The sequence below is a fragment of the Myxocyprinus asiaticus genome, chromosome 41, assembly GCF_019703515.2.
Source record: "Myxocyprinus asiaticus isolate MX2 ecotype Aquarium Trade chromosome 41, UBuf_Myxa_2, whole genome shotgun sequence".
NCBI lineage: Eukaryota > Metazoa > Chordata > Actinopteri > Cypriniformes > Catostomidae > Myxocyprinus > Myxocyprinus asiaticus.
In genome coordinates this window covers 32,947,226-32,969,257 of record NC_059384.1, presented here as the reverse complement: position 1 = coordinate 32,969,257, position 22,032 = coordinate 32,947,226, and the positions used below count along the sequence as shown (strand labels likewise).

Here is a 22,032-nt window from a genome sequence, read left to right as displayed (position 1 = left end):
CCACCATTTAAAAAATGTTAATTTAGACCCAAATACAAACTAGATCATCATGTATTTTCTGCTATTTTGTTCAAATGAAATATTTACATGTTATTTGCATGAATTGTCCATGGATAAAAAAAAAATAAAAATAAAAATAAAAAAATAAAGAGTTTCTTTAACAAGGTATAAATAGGCTAATTTAGGCCTGAAAACAAAACTTACAGAAATTAAGTTGCAAAAGTCAGTGTTTTTACAGTCATATCTCACATAAGTAGTTAATATCTTACACTACAGCTATCAGTTGACTTTTCTTATCCAATAAAAAGTCTGGAAGTGTTATAGTTGCACTAAACAGGCACAATAAATGTAAGAGATATCTCAAGTATTTAAGTCATTTAAACTAATATCTCTATTTGACTTCTCACATTAATGTTGTACTTCAATATAGATTTAAATAATGTAAAATACTGTACATATTTACATTGTGGTTTTAGTAAAATACCTAAACTTTTCTTCAGGAGATTAAGCAAGATAATTATATACATACTAGTTACATAGTTTACAGCCATTGCAATTTGCAATACTCAGATTTTTTAGTGTTGTTATACAGTATGTTAAGAATGCTCTATTGATTCATGTACAGTATATGAGAAAAGTTCTAACCCATCACTGACCCTGCAGAAAATCACAAAAATAAATGTATTAAAAATAAAAAATAAGATTGTAATATTATCTTCTGCACAATTCTGACAAATCTGTAGGTCAATACCTGATTTCACCAGCCCAAAAATTACCATTACTGTTATATTTTCAAGAAAATGTGTCTGTCTTGTTGCACAATAATATCTGAGACCCTGTTACGGGATTTGATCTGGAAACATGATTAGATGTTGTCAAGTTCCCAGATCACTTAGGCTATAGGGGGACCACTTAAAAGACTGCTGAAATATGCATGAAACTGTTCTGAGAAGATATTATAAATAGCATAATGTTGATTGAATAAGAATCAAAATAAATGCTGAATTAAAATAAATTATTCCACATTTATTCAGTGTATGTAGTCAAGAGTTGTTATGATACTGTATATTATATAGTTATGTTTGTATTGTTTATTCTTTCCCCCTTTCTGGGGAAGCAGGAGATAATTAAATTGATTTCTCTCTTTTTTTCCTCTCTTTCTTTCTTTCTTTCTTTCTTTTCTTTTTTCTTTTTTTTGAGATTTGTTTTCTGTAACGATGTATGTCATTCCAAGCCCATGTGCATTTCATTATTATGCAGAACACACAAGGAGATGTTTTAATGAATATCCTGGTCCATCTTTTCAACACAATGGCAGTTAATGACTTTAAAGCTTTAAAAAGGACCTAATAGTATAATAAAATGAGGGTGAGATTAAATTATTTTTCATTTTTGGATTTTCAAATTGTTTAAGTGGGTTAAAACATACAACAGACAATCAATGGTGTGATTGGGATGAGACTATCTTTTTTTTTTTTTCGACCATTGTTAGAGATTTGATATTGGATTTGTACCCAGGACATTCTGTATCCAGAATGAAAAACAAACCTCTAGCCCAACTGGCCACTAAACAATTTTGATTGTGCACAAGTATATGACAATAAAATGTAGTAGGTGTGCACATTTTTTTTATTTCTTTAGACTGGAGGAGTTCTGTGTTAATTAAGTTTTTATTGAAGATCTGTAAATTAAGTTAAATTAAGATCTGTGTTTTTACATACATACAAAATATTAGGGATGTACCGATACCATATATTTTTTTTTTTTTTTTTTTTTGAGATAGAGTAACAATACTTCCTTTTAGGTACTTGCAGATACCTGTTTTTTTTTTTTTTTTATTCCATATAAACGGTTTATTTCATTTTTATCAACAAAATAAATGAATTCATTAAAAAGTTTATCAAATGAAAATAAAACATTAATTATCAACATAATATTGTATAATTTATCAAATTAAGTGCTTTTGTTCAAAACCTTACAGCACAATCCAAATACAACATTGGAGTTGTCAAATCAAGTGCTGCATAACAGAGCATCACAGATGTGAGATATTGCTTAAATATAATACAATTATTATTGATTTATTATTATTATTATTATTATTATTATTATTATTAGTGGTATTACAGTGAATATTACATAACTATACAGTAGTGATATATTCCTGTCATACTTTTTTCTCATTTAAATTGAGCTTTTATTTTGGCTTAACTTTTATTATGAAGTGTTTCTGTGTTATGACGGTAGCTTCTCAATCCGGAAAAGCCAGTTGCTATGTGACTCAAAGTGATTATTAAAACGCAAAAGGCTGCTATTAAATTAAATTAATACATAGTCTGTATGTGCCTCATGCTACAAGTGAATTAGTGTTCTGCTCGCTGTCATCTGCTACAAACAGAGCATACGATGCTCATGATGTTGTTTTCCATGTATGTGCCAAGAAGCTATAAGGTATGAGCACTTTGTGTCTTTATGTCTGCACAACACCGGATCCACACATTCACAAGCAGTCACATTTGAAGAGCACAGCACATGCAAACTATATATTTATCTCATTAAATTGCAGCTTTTGCGGTTTAATAATCACACTAGGACATAACGTGATTTTAATTAGTGCGTTGTATGTTTACGTAATGGCATTCATATGTCAGATGGTATTTATGATAGATTTTTTACGAGCACTAGTACAAGTACATGAGCGCGGTATCGGTATTGGGACATCCCTACATAATATGTTTCAGCAAAGTTGATTTTTGAGTGTTTATCAACAGTTTTAAATTCTTCTAATCAGATAAAAGCTACTGACTTTCAGTGAAGTTAATTCCTTTCACTTCTTGGGTCACAGATATTTTCAAATAAATATTTATGCAGAATAGATTGAAAACATTATGTTAATACAGTATGTACATCTGTTTGTTTTTATGTGACAGGGTGTGTGTATAGACATTAGAATATAGACATTATTTTGAACTCGAAACTTCTGTGAAAAGTGCTTTACAAAGTAACAAAAGTAAAGTAATTAGTAATGTGATTATTTTTTCTGTTAAGTAATGAGTAAAGTAATATGATTACAAATTTGGAGAAGTAATTAGTAATTTGTATTGAATTACTTTTTTTTTTGAGTAACTTATCCAACACTTTATCAATTTCTATTCATCCCCCAGCAGTGGGCATTTTGGTGGTAGGTGGAGTTTTGGGGACCCCCCAAGAGCCCTGACACAATTAAAACTGGTCAAGTTAGAAAAATTTTATTTTTACCAGCATTTGTGATCAGATTTTCAAAAGCTATGGCCAATTGTGCGGTACAACCAATAACGTTAGGGCATCTAGCAGTAGGAAGCCCACTATGACCAACAATACAGGCTCTCAATGTCCTCCAGTGATAAAATTGCTCTGTGTGTGAATGCCCCATGGAGAACCTAAAGGTAAAAAATATCTTGTATTACTTTTCCAAACTGTGAAAACAAAACCCATCATAGAGATAAAGAATTTCAGCTATGTCTTAACAGTAGATGTGGTCCTTGTTGGGTTGAGCAGTCCAGAGGTACAATGGGAATGCACATTCTTTAAGCTAGTGCTAAGGTGACCACTGGTTGGAACAGATGCACAGCCCAGCAAGCTCAGCAGGTTCTTGCGGAAGTTGTGTCCAACAAAGCTATAGAGAATGGGGTTGACACAACTGTTCAAGTAGGAGATGCAGATGGTAAACGGCATGGCTGTGTCAATAACATCCAGTGTTTGGCAGTTTTCCACCACACCGAGCATGGCCAGAAGCTCCATGAAGTGGAAAGCCTGGTGAGGTGCCCAGCAAACAAAGAAAGCTAGCACTGCAGCAGCTAGCATCCGTAGCGTCTCGTCTTCCCGAGAGCGAACGTTTTTCCTCAGCAGACCTCGAGATCCTAGCAGGGCCTGACCGATGAGGCAATAGCATGTTATGATCACAAGGAAAGGCACAAGGAAGCCTAGCACACTCTTTAGTATGCTAAGTGTAACTATCAAGTGGATCCGCTTACTGCCATGCCAAACAGCACACACTTTAGAGTTTCCAATGTTGTACACATCCCTGCTTAGTGCCGTGGGCAAACTTAGAAGCAAAGCGAACACCCAAATGAGTACGCAAGTGAGGCGAGCATAAAGTAGGGTGCGTTGGCGTCTGGAACGTACCGGGTGTACGATAGCAAGATATCGGTCAATGCTAAGAGCGGTGAGGAAGAATATACTAGTGTAGAGGTTGAAGATGACCAAACCAGCACTTGCTTTGCATAGGAAGGCACCAAAAGGCCAATGGTAGCCCGTTGCTGTGAAAGTGGCCCACATTGGTAGCGTTATAAGGAAGGTGAGATCTGATACAGCAAGATTGAGCACAAATACGTTCGCTACTGCCTTCAACTTCATGTAGCGGTATATGACCGCCACCACCAAGCTGTTGCCAATGATCCCAATGACAAAGTTGCATCCATACACCACAGGGATGAAGGTGAAGATGAAACTGTGGCGTCCAGACATGCTGCAGTTGACATGGAGATATTCACTTATTCCTGATGTCTTGTTCTCCATATTTTGTCCCCAGTTTTTTGATTATGTGTCTGCAAGTAGGGGTCCGTTATCTCCGTTATCCACAGGGTGTGTCTGTCGTGACCGACACCAGCCTTGGGCTAAAGGCCTCACTGACACCTATAAAAGAGTGCAACAAAAATCGTCAGCCATAGTCCAGAGGAAGAGACATCATTACCGCAACCACAGACTATAAACACCAGCCATGAAAGAGCTCATGCCACGCTCTCTCAATAAGCTCTGCACTTAAAGCGGTCCTCACTGTTCACGATATTTCTATTAAACAAGACGCCATCAAAAACAGATGTTTAATGGTACTAAGGATTCAAAATACCCCTTTGAAATAACACTAATCTAACCAACTGGATTCCCTATTTAAATTCTTCCTTAGTTAACGAGTGGCAAATGTAAAACTTTACTGTGTTTATCTCAGGGTTCTCATGGTCATGAAAAACCTGCACTGCAAAAATGAATTTTCTTACTGAGAATTTTATATTGTTTTTTTCTTGTAAAAATAGCTAACCATTCTTAAAGCAAGATACAATTACTTAAGGAGCAAAATGACATTTTGTCATGTTTTCAAAGTGTAGTAACGTTTATGCATATATATATATATATATATATATATATAAAACAATTGACAATGGGGTAAGAAAAAAAAGCTTGATTCAAAGGGAAAACATGTTCATTTTTCTTACCCCTTTGGCATTTCTTTTTTTTTTTTTCTTGTTTTAAACATAAACCCTAACTAACTAAACTAAATTTGGTTGAATTTATCTGAAATTAAGACTTAATATCTTAAGTCATTCTGCTTCTCAATAATTATTTTTTTCTTGTTTAAGGATGTTGAGATATTTTTAGTGGAAAATAAGACAAAACACTCAGCAAGAAAGTGATTTTTTTTTTTTATTTTTTTTTTTTTGCAGTGTAGAAATTCAAGAACATTTTTAAATTGTAATTTCCAAGTCTGGTAAGGGCATGGAGATTAATAACACTGTGACTGTAACACATTGTGTCAACACCATCAGATACAAAATGTTCACTGTTATGTCAAATATTTATTTTAAATATTGATAAATCTAGCCTCACTTCAATTTATAAATTAATGGAGACTACACGATGTTTTCAAATGATTTTTAGTCCATATAATGAATTGTCACCACTATCATACAGACAATTTTAGTGTATAGGCAAAATAATTATATTTTGCATATCACACTATTTTTAATGCAGAAGACATTTTGTGTTTTCTAGTGTTGCTTGTAACATGACCTTGGTAAATATGAGGGAAATTATCTAAAAATTCCATAACAATTTATTTACAGTTATTTTGAATTTAATTTCTTGATAATATATACAGTGTAAGCTAGGCATGGCTCCATGCGACATTTAAAAAATATATATTTAAAACAAACTTCCATTATTATTTCCTTTAACAAAAATGATATTGCTCCACCAATATCCAATACAGTTTTTTTTTTTTTTTTTTTAAATCTTGATACACTTCCATAAAAAAAAAAAAAACAAACAAACAAAAAAAAAACTTTTCCTCAAGGGGTGCCCCATAGCGCCATTGTACCTATATATATATATATATATATATATATATATATATATATATATATATATATATATATATATATATATATATATATATATGTGTGTGTGTGTGTGTATTGGTGGAGCATTATCATTTTTGTTAAAGGAAATAACAATGGGAAGTTGTTTATAAACACATACATATATATACATACACAATGGTGGCCAAAAGTTTGGAATAATTTACAGATTTTGCTGTTTCGGAAGGAAATTGGTACTTTAATTCACCAAAGTGCCATTCAACTGATCACAAAGTATAGTCAGGACATTACTGATGTAAAAAACAGCACCATCACTATTTGAAAAAAGTCATTTTTGATCAAATCTAGACAGCAGCCATCACTCCAACACCTTATCCTTGAGTAATCATGCTAAATTGCTCATTTGATACTAGAAAATAGTTTGCCATTATATCAAATACAGCAGAAAGTGATTTGGTTCGTTAAATAAAGCTTAACATTGTTTATGAGTTGCCACAGTATGCAATAGACTGGCATGTCTTAAGGTCAATTTTAGGTCAAAAATGGCAAAAAAGAAACAGCTTTCTCTAGAAACTCATCAGTCAATCATTGTTTTGAGGAATGAAGGCTATACAATGCTTGAAATTGCCAAAAAACTAAAGATTTCATACAAAGGTGTACACTACAATCTTCAAAGACAAAGGACAACTGGCTCTAACAAGGACAGAAAGAGATGTGGAAGACCAGATGTACAACTAAACAAGAGGATAAGTACATCAGAGTCTCTAGTTTGAGAAATAGACGCCTCACATGTCCTCAGCTGACAACTTCATTGAATTCTACCCACTCAACACCAGTTTCATGTATAACAGTAAAGAGAAGACTCAGGGGTGCAGGCCATAAGGCCTGCATATATATATATTCCCATAAGGGAAGAATTGCAAAGAAAAAGCCACTTTTGAAACAGAAAAACAAAAAGAAAAGGTTAGAGTGGGCGAAGAAACACAGACATTGGACAACAGATAATTGGAAAAGAGTGTTATGGATCTTAACCCCATTGAGTATTCTGTGGGATCAGCTAGACTGTAAGGTGCGTGAAAAGTGCCCGACAAGACAGCCACATCTATGGCAAGTGCTACAGGAAGTGTGGGGTGAAATGTCACCTGAGTATCTGGACAAACTGACAGCTAGAATGCCAAGGATCTGCAAAGCTGTCATTGCTGCACGTGGAGGATTTGTTTTATGAGAACTCTTTGAAGTAGTTTACATTTTTTTTCAAATTGTAAAAGTAATTTTTCATGTTATTAATGTCCTGACTATACATTGTGATCAGCTGAATGCCACTTTGGTGAATAAAAGTACCAACTTCTTTCCATAAGAGCAAAATCTGTACATTATTCCAAACTTTTGGCCGCCAATGTATATATATATATATATATATATATATATATATATATATATATATATATATATATATATATATTAAATGTCGCATGGAGCCATGCCTAACCCTTTCACTTATTAAACAGTTATTGGAAAACTTTTAATTTAATCGCCATGAACAAAACTGATAATGATAAATAAGTATTTTGACTCAAAACAAATGGAATAATCTGAGGGATTCCTTTTAGCAACATTTAAAAAATTCTTAAATGTTAGATCAATTTAAATTAAAATCAACCTTTAGACACTGCATGGGATGACCTCATGGATCAGGAAAATGTTGCTGTATATAGTGACAAACAGATGTTTAGTAATGTGCTGTGGTAGTTTTTGTTGCTATTTAGTGTTTTGAGAGAAAATACAATTAAATAGGAAAAGGACCTTCAGGATGAAGGCTTACTTTTATTGATATTTCATGATTTAATTTTTTTAATTTTTATTATTATTATTAATATCTGACAGTGTTCACAATAAGTAGGGACACCAGTCCTATAGAAGATTTCAGAAATTAACCTTCCTACTGTCAGGACATAGTGCTGATGTTTCTTTCAAAGATACAAGTTAAATATATTTTGTTGTCTGACATACTGAGTTATGGTGGTTTTAGCAGTAATCATTTTGACAAAATAAATATGAAGTGATCATCTCTGATTTATTAAAGTCAAAATGTTGCTAATGGCAGTTAAAATTGTGGCAGCTTTGTCTCACGTCTCAAAAATCTGTTTTGTTCATGTTACTAATAACTGTTTCCTATAAGACACAAAGTCGTCTTCCGGAAGGGGGGTGGGGGCACGGGGGCTCAGAAAGCAAAATTGTTCAACTGAACTGTATTATTGAGACATTTGAACACTAGTAAGCATGACCATTAAAATATGTAAATTGCAAGGATTTGTATTTGACAGTGGGTAGCACTGTTGCCTCACAGCAAGAAGTGGCCTGGGCCTTCTGTGTGGAGTTTGCATGTTCTCCCCGTGTTTGTGTGGGTTTGCTCTGGTTTTCACCACAGTCCAAAAAAACATGCAGGTTAAGTGAATTGGAGACCTTAAATTCCCCATAGGTGAGAGTGTGAATGTGTATGTCTGTGTGAGTTGTCCTGATGGACTGACCACCTGTCCGGGGTGTTTCCCTGCCTTCAGCCCAAGACAGCTGGGATAGGCTCCAGCACTACCTGCAACCCTGCATAGGACAAGTGCCTATGGATGGTAATCAACAACAACTGGAAAGTCATGGAAAAGTTATGGCAATTCTTTGCTCAGAACCCTGTTATCTGGACATACTGTAAGCGCCTGGGGGAAAAAACAACTTGTTTTACTGCATGTATGTGCATGCTTTTGTGTCTACGCCATTAAGTGAGGTAGGAAATAAAAAGGCAAAAATAGAGAGAGAAAAGTGCATCACAGTAATGCAGAGCTGTTATGTTCCTGCACACCGACCTAAAAAGGAGCTCCGCATGAGAATCTCTAATCAGCACACACCTAAATAAACAGGTCAACAGAGGTCTAGGCTGTGGAAACTGCCTGTGAGAAAATCAAACCTGTTTGCTGTTAAAAATGAGCTTGCTGCTACTGGAATAGAATGAGAAAAAGATATCAGTTTGGATGTTGTTTATCAATGTCCAAAAACTCTGTAATGATAAAACTTGTTCTACCTACTTTATTTAGTTTGGTGAAGAGGGAACAGCTGCAATCTTTAAAGGGATAGTTCACCCAAAAATGAAAGTTCTTTCATAATTTACTCACCCTCATGCCATCCCAGATGTGTATGACTTTCTTCTGCTGAACAGAAACAAATATTTTTAGAAGAATATTTTAGCTCTGTAGGTCCTCACAATGCAATTGAATGGGTACAAAAACTTTGAAGCCCCAAAAAGCACATCAAAACAGAATACAAATTATCCACAAGACTCTAGTGGTATATATCTTCAGAAGTGATATGATAGGTGTGGGTGAGAAAAAGATCAATATTTTTTTACTATAAATTCTCCTCCCTGCCCAGTAGGTGACAATATGCACAAAGAATGCGAATAGCCAAAAACAAAATAAGAAGATTGTGAAAGTGAAAGTGAAGATTGATTGTAAAAATGGACTCTTGTCATATAGCTTCTGAAGATATAGATTTAACAACTGGAGTCATATGGATTAGTTTTATGCTGCCTTTATGTGCTTTTGGAGCTTCACAATTTTGGAACCCATTCACTTGCATTGTATCTATTGCAACTATCCATTTAAGATCCCAAATCCACTACAAAGCAGAGTTGGGCATGTTTAGTGACCATACAAACATTTCTGGCCCTTATAGTGGTTGTGTTAAAGCACAGACCCACATTATAGAGCTGTTTCATTTCTTTGGTTTCACAGATGAGTTTCTATTAAAAAGCAGCATTCTTTGTAAAAACAACAGCCATATCAGTTGCAGATGTGCAGCTCATTTTGAGAGGAGACCAGCGTCAGGGTGCCAAGGGTAAGAGGATCATGAAATATCAGCCCTGCATTTCTCCTCCTCAGGCAGTCTGCAATAAAGCAGTTCCGCTCATGTCACCGCTTGATTTAACCCTGTTTTCTTTTTAATGAGTGAAAGAGTATGTGGCTGTAAATTTCACTGTACAGGGAACACAGAAGCTAAATGTGCTGGACGAGCCTTCTTTAAAGGTTGTGCATGTGTTCCTATGCTGTTTATCTGGATTCGCTTTGGTAACATAAGACAATCCCCAGATAAAATTTGTCTAAATGGTAAAATACTTATAATTGACATAAGCTGCAAAAATGCTCTTCTTTAATTACTTTTCTGGAAATACAGTACATTTGATCAGTCATGGATACTTTAGGTCTACATGTTCTTACATACAGAATGGTATGACTGTTGTCATGATGGTTATTCAATAAGGAATATACATTGCAAAACACAGTCAGAAAGTCAGAAATAAAATGATATAGTGAGGTTGAAGATGCTGTAAGCGATTTTAGCCGTTCTAGAATTTCCACAAGCTGTCAAACTGAGCCGTTGGATTAGCCACGCCCCCCTTTTATTTCCAAAACAACCACAGTCTAAAGATATCAAATGAGCTTTATTGAGACCGACATGAGCAGAAATGGTTTTCAAAAACAATAGCAGCACAATAGCGCCCTCAACTGACAACTGTTATGAGCAACATGGCATAAAATTAGCATTATGCTCCAATAATTCACTGCAACTACAATACTATGAGAATGTGCAAAATGATTGACAGGCAGAAAACGTCACTGTCCGCAGCTCGCCAAAACCTTGCACTCCAAAGATACTAAATGAGATTTATTGAGACCCGAGCAGAAACAGTTTTCAAAAACAACAGCGGCAAAATTGCACCCTCAACTGACTACTGTTATGAGCAACATAGCATCGTGGACACATTTTTGTGTGCTGTTTACAGAGTTTAGAGCTGTCACAGAGACAGGTGAGATATCTCGAGACACATATTTCATTAATATCTTTCAGGGAGTAGTAAAATGTTTTGCGTACCTTTCCATGAAAAATCACTTACAGCACCTTTAATGCCTAAATCAAGTGACAAAACATTCCAAAATACACGTATATTCAAAATATTCTTTGAAAAAAGCATACAGTGGGTAAATTTATCTTGTTGTAAGGATAGGGTTTTTGCAGTATCAGCAGAGTGCTTTCCAAATATGATGGTGCAACTGCATCTGAACTGAAGTGTGATGGTCTTGACTTGGCTGACCACCATACAGAAAGTAAATCAGGCCACACTGACCGACACTGCTCTAAATAAATCACTCTAACCATACAGATTAAATTCAGTTTAATCGTAAATTACTACACACTAACATGGATGAATGTATTTACCAAGTTCTTTGTACCACCAGTAATTTTCCAAACTAAAGCTTTGTACTGGTAAGGAATAGGGTTGAGAACCAATGGCCTAGGCCGCAGGGGTGTCAAACTCAGTTCCTGGAGGGCCGCAGCCCTGCAGAGTTTAGTTCCAGCCCTGCTCCAAAATGCCTCCTTGTAATCTTCACACACTCCTGAAGACCTTGATTAGCTGCTTCAGGTGTGTTTAATTAGGGTTGGAGCTAAACTCTGCTGGACTGTGGCCCTCCAGGAACCGAGTTTGACACCCCTGGAGGGGATCACATACTTTTTCCAACCTACACTGTGAATATTTTAATGATGTATTCAACATGTACAAGAACAATACAATAATTTGTGTGTTATTAGTTCAAATAGATTGTGTTTGTTCATTACTGTAATTTAGATGAAGTTCAAACCAGATTTTAAGACAAATGTATACTTGAATAAAGGTGATTCCAAAGGGTTCACATACTTTTTCTATCCACTGCATAATTATATTTTAAATATAATGTATTATTAAATATTAATTAAATATTATATGTAATAATAATATATTATATATAAAATTATATATTATTAATATTGTAAAGTATTATACATCTTGGTACTATTTTTTGTACTGCCTTTAATTTATATTTATTATTTAAATAATTAATAAATGAAATATTTAAAATAAAATGTTAAAATAATTTTATTACAGTAATTCTTTCCTGTAAATATATATATATATATATATATATATATATATATATATATATATTAGGATTAATAGGAATTACAAATAAACTCAAAAGTAAAATGTCTGCATATGCATTATGGTAGTGAGTGTTTGAAAATAATAATGAAAATAATAATGAAAATAATGTCACAATTGAAAAACATCATATTGGTCTGAAAAATAGTATAATTACTTCAGTGACATTTTACAATAAGTATCAATTCGTAAACATTAGTTAATGAGTTAGATATCATGAATTAACAATAAACAATATATTTTTTACAGCATTTATTTATCGTTGTTAATAAAAATACAATAGTTCATTGTTAGCTTATGTTAGTTCATAGTGCATTAACTAATGTTTACATATACAACTTTTGATTTAAAATATGTATTACTATATGTTGAAATTAACATTAGCTAATATTAATAAATGCTGTAAAAGTACTGTTCATTGATAGTTCATATTAACTATTGTTGTTAACTAATGCTAACAAATGGAACCTTATTGTAAAGTATTACTATTACTTATTTTTTCCCTTTTGATTTTGGGGTTAAAAATGTGACCTGTACATGTTTTTTAGTGAGATTCACCCACATGCTTGATACTCGCTCGAGCAACACAACTTTCTAACAGGAATTCTGTTGAAAACAGAATTGTATGGTGAGCACCACCATCTGGCAGAGAGTAAAACTGGCCACTAAAAGTCTTCAGTTAATGATCTAGTTAATGATTCATTTAGTCTACTCTTCTTTCACTTATGAGAGGTGCTGTCTGAAATCCAGCTCATCAGCACAACTGTGGCCACTAAAAAAACAATTATCTTCTCTCCTCTCCTGCTGGGACGGCATAGACACAGTTTATATATTTCTGTTGACTGGGCTTTTAAAGCAAATGGCTGTTTGGATTAACAGCAGATGGAATGACACAGACATCTGTCGGACATTTTGTTTAGCTGAGCACAAACATAAGCCCAACGCAGCAATTTAGCTTCTGCTGCCGTGTTTGCGTTCTCATTAGATAGATTCAAGTTGCCGCCATTGGAGATGTGTCTGACAGATATTAGTCATCCTGTAGTACACTGAAACATTGTGTTCATTTGTGCTGAATCAATGTTAATGTTATTTAAACAATTAGCAATGTTATTTAAATTAACAAGATATGACACAATCTGTGTGTGTGTTTGTGTGTGCGCGCGCGCACGAGTGTGCGTATGTGTGTGTGCATAGGCCGTGGAAGTGGTATGGCTAATACCCAGTGCTCTTTTGCTGCGGTTTGTTTACCACGATTCTCTGATTAGTGGATCTTTCATTGCTGGATCATGAGTAGTGTAGTTCTTTATCACAAATTACACTGCTACACACAATAAAAAAATTATGTTTCAAATAAAGAGACTGATGAGTTCAACAAAAGCGCATACCATAGATTAACAACCTCGGAGCTCGTGGTAGGTCTGTCTTTAAAGGTTTATAAGATATCATTAAAAATCAATTCCCCTATGATAAAAAATGAATGGGATTTTTACTTCCAAAACCAGACTGTTGCACTCTATAGTCACACTTTAATTCACAAAAAAACAAGATTTATGGTGAGAGGTACTTATGGTGCTTACAATAAAGGCCTATTTGCTAAAATTATGACATGGGAAGGAGATCATTATAAATTAAATATCAATCCCACTCCGATAAATGCTTTCTGCGGCCCTTGTGTGTGCATCTTAATGATATTACATTTATATTACATAACACTGATGGCAACTGGCATTTGCATCAACAGTTTTTACAAATACAATATAACATATAATTACACTGTGTACACAATCATTTAAAACATAAATTTCATCATTAAGAAATTTTATCTTAAAAAAAAAAACACATATATATATATATATATATATATATATATATATATATATATATATATATATACACACACACACACACACACACACACACACACACATTTTTTATTTATTTATTTCTGACTAAAACCAATCACGTTTGTTATACACCTATAATATGCATTTCATTCCAAAATTTCATTCATGTGTTCCTGAGAATTCAAAAGACCTTTGGCCATAAATGGTTTAAAACTGACATATCTGCCTGGGATTGTAACTATGTTTTTCTCTAACTCTATAGTAACTATAATTACTAAAATAGATTGGACTCTTGCTGATTATTTTATGTACCATATTAAGTTTAAGGTGAACTGCTCTGTATTCTACTGGCAACCAATTAGGCTCTTGGAAATTGATCTTATCCACATGAGTGTGGTGCTGAATCCCTAAAAATGAATCTGGGGTGAGTTCATAGTACTATGCATCGTTGGAGAAATTAACTAACTAGTCTCGACTGTTTCCCAAAACATACATCCTTCAAACCATGTTGGTTCAACAACATAGAGCTGTTGTTAATGATGTTACGCAGGGGGTGGAGTGATAACTTCCAGGAAAATTTAATTATAATAGCTTATGTACATGCACACCAGAAAAATGTTTGATGCGAGAATGCTGCTGAAGACATGAAATCGGCATGCACCGTGTAATGAGACAGATGCATTGCGCTGCAATAGTGAGGTTTCCCGCTACATCAGACATTGGGATTCCCCTGCATGCTTGAGCACATAAGCACATGCACACTCTTCAAATGGGTGCGCTCCATTCAGAAGTGATCTTTCCTATGCCCTAGAGTTTTCCCTATGCCCTAGAATTCAGTTTGAAAGCCTATTCTGATTGTTCTCCCTTTGAAGTGCCCTTTGGAGGCTGATATTTACCATGTGTGTTAAAGCCCTTTCTCTTAACAGCCCTTTATCCCTTAAATGTCTGCATTTGCATGACGTTTCAGAACACCGCTTTCTGCTTATCCTTGGAATAAGTAGTTTTCTTTTTTTTATCCCTTTTTCTCCCAATTTGGAATGCCCAATTCCCACTACTTAGTAGGTCCTCGTGGTGGCACAGTTACTCACCTCAATCTGGGTGGCGGAGGACAAGTCTCAGTTGCCTCCACTTCTGAGAGAGTCAATCCATGCATCTTATCATGTGGCTCGCTGTGCATGACACCGCAGAGACTTCGCATGTGGAGGCTCACGCTACTATCTGCGATCCACGCACAAATTACCACGCGCCCCATTGAGAGCGAGAACCACTAATCGCGACCACAAGGAGGTTACCCCATGTGGCTCTACTCTCCCTAGCAACCGGGCCAATTTGGCTGCTTAGGAGACCAGGCTGGAGTCACTCAGCACGCCCTGGATTCAAACTCATTACTCCAGGGGTGGTAGTCAGCGTCATTACTCGCTGAGCTACCTAGGCCCCCAATAAGTCATTTTCTTAAATGCATGTAAATGTGATCAAAGTCTTGACAAAATGAAAGATATATGGAATAAAAGTTATAGAAGCCTCAGCAAAGTGAAATAATGTCCACACAGCAAACTAACAAGGAACTATGTTTTAAACCACAAATGGAGAGCTGTAGTTCCAACAACACAACTTTGTGATACTGTTTGCGAATGTTTGTTGGAACTATGGTTTTGAGAAACACCAAATCGTTGAATTATGTTGGTAATGATGGAACTTGCGATGATAGTTAGCTAACAATGCTTTTGGGAAATGCACCCTACATCAGTTTATTTTGAGATGCTTGTAACTTCCTTATCCATATCTGAGACAGATAAAACAGTCACGAATTACTGTAAGCATAATCAAAATGATATTGCACTAAATGTGATGCAAGTAATCTTAAACATTCTCTATCCAGAAATCCAACATTTCTAGCAAAGGAATTGTTCCTGGCATTAACCCTGCCTAACACTTTCATGGCCATACTTACTCCACTTAAGCTGTTATCAAGAACACAACACAGATAATTAATTAAAGTTCTATTTGAAATTACACAGTCTACAACCTGCTAGTTGCCAGCTCAGCAGCCCTATGTAATTTATATTTAGAGCCAAAATATTTGGACACAGTTTTTCCAAAATGTAGTACAAGATTGTTTTCTGAGAGTCAAACTCTTACCTTATTTAGTTCCTCACCTAACTTCTCCTGAACCTTAAAAGCATCTTTATCTGGAACCTGTAGTGCAGAATCATCAGCATATAAAAACAAGTTACAATCACAAACAGCTTAAATATAATTTCTACAGTTGAAGACAGAAGTTTACATACACTTAGGTTGAAGTCATAAAAACTCATTTTTTAACCACTCAACAGATTAATATTAGCAAACTATAGTTTTGGCAAGTCATTTAGGACCTCTACTTTGTGCATGACACAAGTAATTTTTCCAAAAATTGTTTACACACAGTTTGTTTCACTTTTAATTGGCAATATCACAATTCCAGTGGGTCAGAAGTTTACATACATTGTCAACTGTGCCTTTAAGCAGCTTGGAAAATTCCAGAAAATGATGTCAAGCCTTTAGACAATTAGCCAATTAGCTTTTTATAGGAGGTGTACTGAATTGGAGGTGTACCTGTGGATGTATTTTAAGGCCTACCTTCAAACTCAGTGCCACTTTGCTTGACATCATTGAAAAATCAAAAGAAATCAACCAAAACCTCAGAAAAAATTTTTGGACCTCCACAAGTCTGGTTCATCCTTGGGGGCAAGTTCATCCTTGGAGGGTACCATGTTCATCTGTACAAACAACAGTACGCAAGTATAATCACAATGGGACCACGCAGCCATCATACCACTCAGGAAGGAGATGCATTCAGTCTCCTAGAGATGAATGTAGTGTGGTGCGAAAAGTGCAAATCAATCCCAGAATAACAGCAAAGGACCTTGTGAAGATGCTGGAGGAAACAGGTAGACAAGTATCTATATCCACAGTAAAACGAGTCCTATATCGACATAACCTGAAAGGTTGCTCAGCAAGGAAGAAGCCACTGCTCCAAAACTGCCATAAAAAAGCCAGACTACAGTTTGCAAGTGCACATGGGAACAAAGATCTTACTTTTTGTGGAAATGTCCTCTGGTCTGATGAAGAAAAATTTAACTTTTTGGCCATAATGACCATCGTTATGTTTGGAGGAAAAAGGGTGATGTTTGCAAGCCGAAGAACACCATCCCAACTGTGAAGTATGGGGGTGGCAGCATCATATTGTGGGAGTGCTTTGCTGTAGGAGGGACTGGTGCACTTCACAAATATAGATGGCATCATGGGGAAGGAAATTTATGTGGATATACTGAAGCAAAATCTCAAGAAATCAGCCATGAACTTAAAGCTCAGTCGCAAATGGGTCTTCCAAATGGACAATGACCCCAAGCATACCTCCAGAGTTGTGGCACAATGGCTTAAGAACAACAAAGTCAAGGTATTGGAGTGGCCATCACAAAGCCCTGACCTCAATCTGATAAAGTGTGTGTGAGCAAGGAGGCCTACAAACCTGACTCAGTTACACCAGTTCTGTCAGGAGGAATAGGTCAAAATTCCAACACCTTATTGTGAGAAGCTTGTGGAAGGCTACCCAAAACGTTTGACCCAAGTTAAACAATTTAAAGGCAATGCTACCAAATACTAACAAAGTGTATGTAAACTTCTGACCCACTGGGAATGTGATGAAAGAAATAAAAGCTGAAATAAATCATTTTCTCTTTATTATTCTGACACTTTACATTCTTAAAATAAAGTGGTGATCCTAACTGACCTAAGACAGGGAATGTTTTCTACAATTAAATGTCAAGAATTGTGAAAAACTGTAACTTACAAATGTAACTTGTATGTATGTACATTTCTGACTTCAACTGTATATAATAAAAACTAAAGAGGACCCAGAACATTTCCCTGGGGAAAACCACTATTTACAGGTTTCACCTCGGAAAGGATACCACTATTCTCCACCCTCTGAGCCCTCCCAGAAAGATAAAATGTCAACCAAGCAATCACTGTACTCGATCACCTAAAATTATTGAGTGGTTAACTGTATTAAAGGCTTTATGAAGGTCCAAAAGAACGATACCACACCATTTTCCACCATTAATCTGTTTCCTTATATGGTCTGTGTGACGAGGAGGAGGACGGGGCTGGGCCGTGAGTGTGCACGGCCGGTCCCCAATCTGGCTAATCAGCCGAGGAGAGGGAAAAAGCCGAGCCGGATCCGGCAGTTTGGGAGAGAGAGAGCCACACGCAGCTGCCATGTGTGTTTATGTTTGTGTCTTTTTAAGTTTTCATTAAACATTATTTTAACTGTTCAGCTGGTTCCCCCCTCCTCCTTGCCCATCCTTTATGTTGTTACAGTCTGTTAAATAAAGTAAACACAAATCTGTGGAATAAGACCTACAACCTGAATGAAATCAAAAATTATTTTATGTTTGCTTACATATAGTACATATATCCACTTATGCACAACCTTTTCACATTTGTTGATGCCACACTGAGGATGGAGACCGGCCAGTAGTTCCCTAGATCATGTCTATTCCCTTTCTTGTATAATATAATTATTTTGGCTATGTCCACATTAATCTAAATCTATTTAAAAATGGCGTTTTATGTATTCGAAATGCTCTCCGTCCTCACTGCTGTTTTCAAGCACTTTCCAAAAGTTTCCCATCCACACTGAAACAAATGAAAATTCTTAATCCCCTTACTGCACATGCCAAATATTCCCGTTCCATGTACGGTCTTGTGTTCCGTCGCCTTCGAAGGAATGCAGTGTCAAGGTTGTACAAAGTAACATTTATCTTTAACAATGCTATCAAAATGGGTAGCAGGCACAACAAAGCCTCTACAACATGAGCCACCATCTTGATTGTTTTGGGTTAAATGGATAACATGACTGCATCACATGACAACAAATACGTCATCGTTTTCAGACATCTCCGTTTTCCCTGTCCACACTACAACGTGAAAACAGTGTTTTCATATTTACTCACTTGGGAGAGTGTTTTCAAAAAGCTCCATTTTCGTCGTGAAAAACACAGTCTCAGTGTGGACGGAAGGCCAAAACAGGGAAAAAGATCCGTTTTCAAATGAAAATATATTAGTGTGGACATGGCCTTAATATTAGATGGTACTTTTTCTTTTTCAAGTAATAGATTCAAAATATATGTTATGGTTGGGGCAATAATCATCTCGTAAAAACTTATCTGGAATGCTATCTAGACCGGTTACCTTAGAAACTTGTACTTCTTTAAACATCCTAGTAATCTTTTCTACTTTAGTATTGATGAAAGAAAAGGAATCTGGTAGCACTCCTCGACTAGAGTAGAACTTCTCTACAAATTCGATCCCATAATTTCCCGTACTTGGAAGAAGCTGTTCAACTAAGCTATAAGCAATGGATGAGAAAATTTATTTAGTTTGTTAGCAATTTTGCTTTTATAAAATTCTGTTTCTCCATCAAGATTTAAAGTAAGCCTATTTTTGATGAACTAGGTTTAGATTTACCATCAAGTTTTAGCATGTTCAACACCTTGCAAATTAATTTTGGTTTACTTGTAGTTGCTCAGTGATAACTACTGTATACTCTTTGCTTCCCTAATACATTTGTGTACGAGTGCTTTAAGCTTATCAGAATCAAATAATTTCTTAGTTCTCCTATAAAAAAATAGGCCTTACACCTTTTTATTGCTTGAGTTCTCTTCTGATTCTTCCAAGGACTGGATCTTTGCTTAAATCTAACCTGTCTAAAAGGGGTGACTTTGTTCACTATAGTAAGAAATAAATGTTTAAAGTTCACCCAAGCATCATCAACCAAAGTGGTATTTTGTATATTTTCCCATTTAACTTTATTTAGGTGATCTTTAAATATTTCATCATTGTTTGAGTAGTCTTCTTAACTGTTTTATGTCTACTGTATTTTTGTCTAAAACAAATTCCTAGTACAGAAAACAATATAATGATCATTGAGAAATATTCTTTTCACCAGACACCAAAATAAGGTCAATGATACTATCGCCACGGTCCCAAAATTTAGTGGGATTTTAAATTAGTGAATTAAAATCTGCTTTACAAAATTTCCTTAGAGCATTATAATTTTCTCCTGATATTTTATTAAAATCAGTATTAAAATCTCTCATAGTAATACATTCCTTTGTAAAAGTATCATTTTAATTGTTCAAGATGTACTCAAGCCCCTCATTAAAATCGTTTTGATTTGGTGGTGATAACACCCCAAACAGAATAGGCTTTGTTATGGGAAGTGTACTGTGTAACATCAAAAAATATTAACTCATGCACAGAGTTAATGTCAAGCACGTTAAAATTAATGTCAGTTCTGATAAAAACACAAACACCTCCATCTTTTCTGTTGAAATCCACTAAGCATAGGATTGTTATTGTTAGGTGGTTGCTAGGGTATTGCTCACTGGCCCAACTCAAAAGAGTCCCCCACCTATGATATTTTGGTCCCTAGATATGACACGGGTCCCTCCTTCAATCTGTCCACCATGCAAAAAATGTAAGTCCAATGTCTTAGAAAGTAACAGCACAGCTCTGGCCAATAAGCTGTACAATTTGAGAGATCATTCATGTACACACCACAAATGGTGTGAAAAGTTTTGCACAAAATTTTAAAACCTACAGTTGAGAGTTGCATTTGAAACTCCTAATCCTAAGTATGAGCAAATAATAGTAGTGATGGTTGCCTTAGCATACACTGCCAAATAAAAATTGTACGTGATTGTAGAAATGGCTACTAATTAAGAATTTCACTGTGCTGCAGATTCAATAAGTTCTATAATTCTACGATATTAGTTTATCCAAACTCTCATGGCTACTTGTTCAAACATGCTCATTGAACAGAATGAGCTTGTAGCACATTATTCTTTTAACTTGCATACCAACTCACATGTAAAACATATAAATATATACATAAGTTAACTAGAAGGGTCCTACCTGAAGCAGTGGATACGAAAATCACAGTTTCAGACTCTGAACCAAAGAGTTGTAACATTAGACAACCGCCCTAATACTGAAGTAGAAGAACATGATGTGAAACAAGAACACACAACCCCCCTCCCCCCCCCCCCCGAAGAAAACACATCTCATGTCTGTATTTCCAAAAAATATGAGACAGTTAAGGCCACCCCCAGCATACACCCACTCCACATAACACACCTCCCATCTGAGTGCCACTGCCTCTACTCCATCTCACACAGTTGTCACTTATCTCTGTCTTACCATCCATTCAGTTGTGCAAATTAGAAAAGCTGTAATTCAATGGTTCAAACTAGGGCCATTTTACCATGTTAATTTAGTGTGATTAATTATATATAAAATAACAAGTTTAAAAATAGAACACATTTAATCATGCCCCCTGACCCATATGTTCATTCTGCAATAAAAGTATGCATTTTCCTACCTTAAGACAGATAATTGTTACTTCAAGCTCAAAGTGCTTATAACTTTGTGTTTTTATGAGTCGCATCAGCAGGGGGCAGTCAGCGTGCTAGCAAAAAAACTCACAAGCAACGCAGCCACAGAATGAGAGCCTGTCACAGAGGATGCATTCTTGACAGTTGGATGAAGCTAAACAGAATGCAGGGATTTTGAAATGCAATATTCAAATGTTAAATCTACTTTTGAATTCAAACAGCATCCTAAATACAAGGCGTTTGTGATGCAGTAAACCAATGATATGTTCCAAAAGTGTCAGTCTGACGCATATGTTCATAGACCAACAATTATACATCATGATGGCGCCGCGGATGGCCGCCTCAGTATGGAGCGCTCCTTTTGTTTTGTTGTTTTTGTTTGTTTGTCCTGTGTTTAGTAATCTTTCCTGTCAGTTTTACCAGAGACGAACTGCTGAACATTCAACAGCTTATACCAGACAGTCTTTTCCCGGTTTTTGAATATTCAGACGTTTTGCTAGACATTTTAGTTGGAGGCGCGGCTTTGTTGTTCAGAAGACGCAGGCGAGGAAGACGAGCCGGTACGCTGGTCAAACTCCATCATCTGGGCTTGG

At 35.6% G+C, this 22,032-nt stretch overlaps 1 protein-coding gene across 1 annotated transcript; it reads right to left on the bottom strand.

Annotated features, from left to right (window-relative positions):
* Positions 1–3,169: 3,169 nt before the first annotated feature.
* On the bottom strand, positions 3,170–16,188 carry LOC127431862 (type-1 angiotensin II receptor A-like). The gene is made up of 2 exons (XM_051682477.1): positions 16,140–16,188; positions 3,170–4,674 (listed from the first exon to the last, which is right to left on the bottom strand). Exon 2 carries the CDS (start codon positions 4,555–4,557, stop codon positions 3,496–3,498), a length of 1,062 nt encoding a protein of 353 aa, XP_051538437.1. The 5' UTR covers positions 4,558–4,674; positions 16,140–16,188; the 3' UTR covers positions 3,170–3,495.
* Between the last annotated feature and the right edge of the window lie 5,844 nt (positions 16,189–22,032).